General features: G+C 38.2%; 1 protein-coding gene across 1 annotated transcript in view; it reads left to right on the top strand.

Moving 5' to 3' along the window:
- Positions 1-5749: 5749 nt before the first annotated feature.
- Positions 5750-6681, top strand: part of LOC109534903 (serine protease inhibitor dipetalogastin) — a 46174-nt gene continuing 45242 nt past the window's right edge. Inside the window, exon 1 of the mRNA XM_019900702.2 lies at positions 5750-6248. Within this exon, the coding sequence (XP_019756261.1) occupies positions 6170-6248 (79 nt within the window). The 5' untranslated portion in view covers positions 5750-6169. The remainder of the gene's footprint in view (positions 6249-6681) is intronic.

Here is a 6681-nt window from a genome sequence, read left to right as displayed (position 1 = left end):
TATATGAATCGATAAAATGTTTGAAGTTTTGCGCGGTTTAGTGCATTTTTACACTGTCGCCAGCTTTTCTTCATTCCTCAACAACTAGGCCAGATATCAGAACCGGGACTTGAGCAATAGATAAATTAAGCCTGACTTAACACTAGTTTTTAATTTGGCTTCGATTGAAAAAGTCGTTTAATTTATATGAATCGATGAAGTTTTTAAAGTTTTGAGGGGTTTGGACATTCTTGCATTGTCATTTGCTTTTTCCCATTCCGCCACATTGAGGCCCGATATCTGGATGCGGAGTTTAGTGGCAGATAAACTGATCTTTACTGAAGACTTCTGGTTAATTTCGCTTGATTCAAATAAGTCGTTAAGTTTATATGAATCGATAAAATGTTTGAAGTTTTGCGCGGTTTAGTGTATTTTTACACTGTCGCCAGCTTTTCTTCATTCCGCAACAACTTGGTCAGATATCAGAACCGGGACTTGAGCAATAGATAAATTAAGCCTGACTTAACACCAGTTTTTAATTTGGCTTCGATTGAAAAATTCGTCTAATTTATATGAATCGATGAAGTTTTTGAAGTTTTGAGGGGTTTGGACATTCTTGCAGTCATTTGCTTTTTCCCATTCCGCAACATTGCGGCCCGATATCTGCATGCGGAGTTTAGTGGCAGATAAACTGAGCTTTACTGAAGACTTCTGTTTAATTTCGCTTGATTCAAATAAGTCGTTAATTTTATATGAATCGATAAAATGTTTGAAGTTTTGAGCGGTTTAGTGACTCTTGCACTGTCAACCGCTTTTCTTCATTCCTCAACAACTATTCCAGATATGAGGATGAGGACTTTAACAATAAATAAAGAAAGCTTGCTTCACTTAAAACATGGTTTTAATTTGGCTTCTATTGAACAAGTGGTTTAATTTATATGAATCAATGAATATGTTGAAGTTTTGAGTGCTTTAGTCATTCTTGCACTGTCAACCGCTTTTCTTCATTCCTCAACAACTATTCCAGATATGAGGATGAGGACTTTAACAATAAATAAAGAAAGCTTCACTTAAAACATGGTTTTAATTTGGATTCTATTGAACAAGTGGTTTAATTTATATGAATCAATGAATATGTTGAAGTGTTGAGTGCTTTAGTCATTCTTGTACTGTCACCCGCTTTTCTTCATTTCTCAACAACTAGATGAGACATCAGGACCGGGACTGTAACAGTAAATAAATGAAGCTTGCCTTAAAACTTACTATTAATTTGGCTTCTATCGAACAAGTCGTTGAATTTATATGAATCAATAAAAATTTGGATTTTTTGTGAGACCTAGTCATTCTTGCACGGTCGCAGACGCAAGTCCTTTTCCTCATTTCCCAAGATACTGCCCAGATGTCTGGACGCGGTCTACAAGAATAAATAATTAAATATTTTTTTTATTCAATTCAACTTTGATGGATTTTCTTATAATGTTGCAGACACCAAAGAATCGGTGGAGAAATCTCCAAGTTGAAAAGTTATGTTCTGTGCATTTGAATGATTAAATCCGTTCCGAAGGTCCAACTAAAACAATAAACAATTAAAATAGTTGTTAAACATTGCGCGTTATTGGCGATCGAGCAGCAGCAACGTGCTAAAAATGTTTATCAGCCGATAGATTGGAAAAAATGAGTAAATTCCGGTCGTTGTAACGGTACCCATCGTCTTTGTATCTCGTCATTTAGCATGCCTAGGAGACTGCTTTTTATGCAAAAACAGAAAAGTGCAAAATCGTAACGAAAATCCAGTTTTAAATAGAAAAGATCAAATGGAACGAGGTCACGACACTGGCGTTGACTAATCGTTTAATCCTCCAGCTAGGAAGGAAGATATCTGGTTTTATTACACAAAATTGCAAACGAAATTCCAACACATCCGTATCTAATTACCTGAAAGCACCCAGGCAGATGTTAATGATTTCCTTTTATTTTCGTTCGATCGAATATTTTTTAACTGTTGATTCTGTAGCGTCCTTTTTCGGGCTGTTTTTGACGGTTTGGAACCCAAAAATTTACATAAGCTATGAATAGAGCTCAAAAACACACACAGAAACTAGAAATCAACTCACAACCTGACTGAAATAGTAGAGAAGACACAAAACCCGAGACCTCGCACAGGAAATGAGACAAACATCTGCAAATATGCACAAAATTACATAAAACTATATAATTTCGTCGATAAAGGATCTGAAAACCCCGTCACGCCATTCAACTTTAAATGAGTTCAATGGGACAAGGATCTATCCGCATTTTTTCTTCTTTTAATGAAGAAATTCCCAATATTCCTCGCTTGCTACTGACATCGATAACAGCCATTTTCACGCCGATTTTCACTCAAATTAATGAAATCTGCACGGCAAAGCTTTTCAGGTTAACATCTTTATTAATGAGCAGACCGGGCACGTAAAGACCGATGTTTGACAACACATTTTCAATTCGCATAATGAAACATCAAACAAAGTGCCTTGCAGATGCATTTCTAATGCGATTCGTGGAATTTATACCAGACAGTTTGAGGCTAAAGATTTCAGATGCAGCACAACGTCCTGCTTATTGGCGAAAAAAAATCCGGAAAGTTGATGTTGATGAGCCCGATTCTATCGGGTTTACAGATTGACCGGGCATAGCAGGATGTCGAAGTTCTCCAGTGCAAAACAGTGTCAACGTGTTCATTTCAAAGCATTAAAGCCATTTTAAACCGGAGGAAATTAGCTAAAACTGGAAAACTTACGAAGTTTCTGAAGAACTTCAAACCCTGCAGCTACAGATGTTGAAACTGTGTTCAAAGTGGGCACGCTACTTAAGAAATTCGTAACTTCCAAACCAAGTAAAATAGTCACTTGAAACGTTCCCACTTCTTACAGCAAGTGAGGAGCAAACTCCTGAAATTTTGTTCACATGCAATTCCGCTCTAAAAATCCATAACTTCCGGATTGGGACTAAATCTGGAAAATTTTGCCCAAAATGCTGCTTCTTTCCTGCTTAGTAAACGTGGTGTTTCCTTCCAATCGCGCTTTATTTCTTCAAATTTCCTGATCTTGGTTTAAAGCCATTCACTCTCTGTGCCCTATGGGGATGTTTCCTCTCTTTTTAATACACACACTGGGCCCACGACATTCTTGTCCCACTCTCTTATTGCGAGGACAACAAACAGACAAGCTAATCGGTTCCTCTCTTTGCTCTTTGAAGCCTTGGGTATGCTGTCTCTCTTTTTAGCGCACGCATTTATTGTTTGCCTTTCTTCTACTCGCTCTTAAAAAACAAATGTGGGGATTTTTGTAAAAATGTTGCCAGTGTAGTAAATGCTGATTTCAACTTTGCTGTTTCATGCAAAGGCAGTTTCTCTATTAAAAATTCATAACTTCTGAGCTGGGTCGGTTAGCGAGTTGAAGTATTCACTGTCGTTAGATGGGGCCTCTCTCTAAACACGGTTAAAGTTTGGCCAAAATCGGAAAATATCCATATTTTTTACCGCTAAGTAAATGCTGGACAACATGAAAGTAGGCTCTTAATGGCGCCCCCTGCTTTAAAAATTGATAACCCCCCAACCCAAGCAGCTACCAGCTTGAATACTTCCAGCTACTTAGGAGGAGTATGGCTCTAAGCTCTGGGCAATTTTCATTGAATTTCTCCCAGATTCTGAATTTTTGCGGTTTGGTGAATGTTGGTCTCAAAATGCTCGTTTTGGCTCAACTGCGCTCTCTAATTGAAAAAATCATAACTTGCGAACTGGCACAGGTAGCAACTTGAAAATTTCAAACTCCTTAGAAAAGGCTTCGATCTATACATGCTGAAATTTTGGTCAAATGTGTCCCTAATAGTGATTTTTGCCAGCTAGGTAAATATAGTTGTTCTGAAGGGGTTCTCCTTTGCTAATACACACCTTCATTGTTGCGGCTATCGGTGGAGAGTTTTCGATCCATGCAAAGTGGCAAGTTATCGAATGAAAAGGCGTTAGTTTCAACATTTTAATTGCAGTACAAAAATCCAATTTTGCAAAGAAAGTGACCCAAATATCAAGAAAAAACCGCAGCCTGATTGTCTGTTTTAAACAAATCCGAACTTCATTACATAAGACCGGGATCCTTAATCGATCAGTAAACCCGATTATCGTCATTCTTCCTTCTACAAAACGATTCATCCGCAGGCTGCTTATTAAAGCAATTATGTAAATACGGGCTTTATTTTGCGCCAACTTTAATTATTGTTTGACAAACCGATGCTGCTACATTCATTAAAACGTTCGAGCATGGAATTGAACGGGAAAAGAAGAAAAAATAACGAGATGCCTGTCTAATTAGCAACAATCAGTACAACAGCTATTAAAATAATCTACTTTCAAAGCGGAATCGAGCCGAGTTTTTACCTTTTAGGTGATTGATAATTAGTAGTTTTGCTCGTTTGATACAAGCCAAGTCCAATTCGATTAGACGGGAAAAATGCGGAAAATTCAGCCGCTTGGTGTCGACGATTCTGTTCTGGTTGAGTCGGATAATTAAAGCAATTGACGAACATTTCTGGAATTATCTAACAATTGCAGTTATTTGTCGGGGGTAAACTGCAATTAATGAACAACGATTTTTGTTCTGGCAAGTGCAGATTCCGCCTTTTCAAGTCTGAAATTTTCTTAATCAGGCCATCAGCAGCAATTTCTTGACAAATTTTCAAAAGGCTGGAATACAGAAACATTCAAGGCAAAGATTCGATCTTCAATTGATTGCAGCTGACGCAAACTCACCCAAACAATCGATGGAAAATTGCTGATTTTTGCCCTGGAAAGTTTTCATAATCCGGCCATCATCGGGCATTTTTTCAATATTTTTCAGAAAATTGCAATTTTGCCCGTTCTTTCAACCTGCTTCCACTAGACTCTCTCAAAATGTGTTCAAAAGTTCAGCGAATGGTTTAGTGCGTGTTTTTGCAGGCCAGAAGATCAAAATCATCTCGATCGCATTCTATTTGCACTAAGAAACCATCTCTTCCAGTGGGAACTCGGCGATTTGGAAATTGTTAAATGCAGAATGAGTTGACAAGATCAAAAATGCGCATAAAATAAATTAAGCATTCGCAATACGCCATACGAGAAGCGCCGATGCGGAATCAATATGTCATAAAACCTACATAAGTTTAGAATTTCCTAAATAACGTCCAATAAATAACAAGGAACATTCCTGCTTGATGGCCGGCCGTAAACCATAAAAGTGGCATTGCTTCAATATTCCCCCGTCGTAAAAGCAGCAGGAAAAGAATGGCCAGTGCAACCTTTGCAGATTTCGGCTGTTTTTCGCGAGAAAATTGCCCGTTAAGTGGCTGCTTTCGTTCAAAGTTCCATTAAAGTCTGGCCAAACTTGCGTCCCGACAATTTACACAAACGAATTGCAAATTTAACAACTGCCTAAGTGTGAGAAAGGCACTCGATTACGTTCAGCTTTGCCTTACATTCCGGCGAAGTTTGACGGTCAATTATTCCAATTTTCACCCGTTTTCCTGCCGAGTTAATTGGACGGAAATCGAAAATATTGTTTCAGATTCTCATTTGGGCCATTGCCGAAAACCACGCAATTGGAGCCGAATAACATCGGAATTGTAGAAGAAAACAACAAAACTGGTGGCCTTTAACCCATAGTTAAGTAGTTTGAATTACAGTCCATTAGATAATTTTTCAATAAACATGTTGCGTCTAGTCTTGACCCGAAGACCCCAGTTATAGTCAAACTAACCCAGAAAGTCTTGGGAAAAACACTCGGTTTCTACTAGAATAGTGTGGTTCTTGCATAAATTTGAAAAAACTGGTCTCAATGTGCTCAAATAACTCTGCATAAAAGAAGGCTGCTGATATAACGGGCAGGACGATAATGGTAAACGATCGCGTATTCTTCTTCTTTCGATCGTTCAATATCGATGCATCTGCCTTATCAATATCCCCTCAAGAAATGTCGGAAATATAGGCCAATGTATGGCGATGCCGAGTCAACTGGGCCGCTCTTCTTCCTCGATCGGCGAGTCGGTGAACGTCCACGAAGACGACAATATCGCGGTAGGCTCAATAACAGTGTCCGTCGTCTTCATCCACATTGAAACTTGAGCAATTTCTTCGCGATCTTGAACTTGACAGTGAATTTTCTTCACATCGACTGCCACCAGAATGAAGACGTGCCGCAAAGGAGTTGCAGGCACCGCGATGGCCTTTAGGGTGGTTCTATTGGTCGTTTCACTCGCTCAAGGTAAGAAGTAATGAAGAGATTTGAAGATCTTGATGGGGAAGCGCTTGATTTTGATCAATTTCCGTTTGAGCTTATGGATTTTACTCCTGCAAATCGTTTTAGCAATGGACTTTAAAATGTGTGAGGAATTTTCGTTTTGCACGGAAATCCTGAAGAAACTTTCATATGAGAAGCACATTTTTTAAGTACAATATCCACAGTTTCAATCTTGTCTAAATGCAACTTTGCAGAAAAAGTGTGCGTAAATGAAGCAAGGAATTAAAGAGAAAAATCAAAAAAGACAAAAAAACTTTTTTGTGATCAGAAATCGTGTTTAAATTGAATAAAATGGCTACGAAAAGTCGAATGTCGAATTTTGAAAATCTTCGAATTAAACTATCAAAATCAGCCAAATTTTGCTTCATTGAAAATTTTCTGCTTCTGATTTGAGATT

The sequence above is a fragment of the Dendroctonus ponderosae genome, unplaced genomic scaffold (genome assembly GCF_020466585.1).
Source record: "Dendroctonus ponderosae isolate FM_Combo_2020 unplaced genomic scaffold, Dpon_F_20191213v2 Dpon_F_20191213_10, whole genome shotgun sequence".
NCBI classification, from domain to species: domain Eukaryota; kingdom Metazoa; phylum Arthropoda; class Insecta; order Coleoptera; family Curculionidae; genus Dendroctonus; species Dendroctonus ponderosae.
Note: the sequence above shows the minus strand (reverse complement) of the source record. Positions and strands in the feature narration are given on the sequence as shown.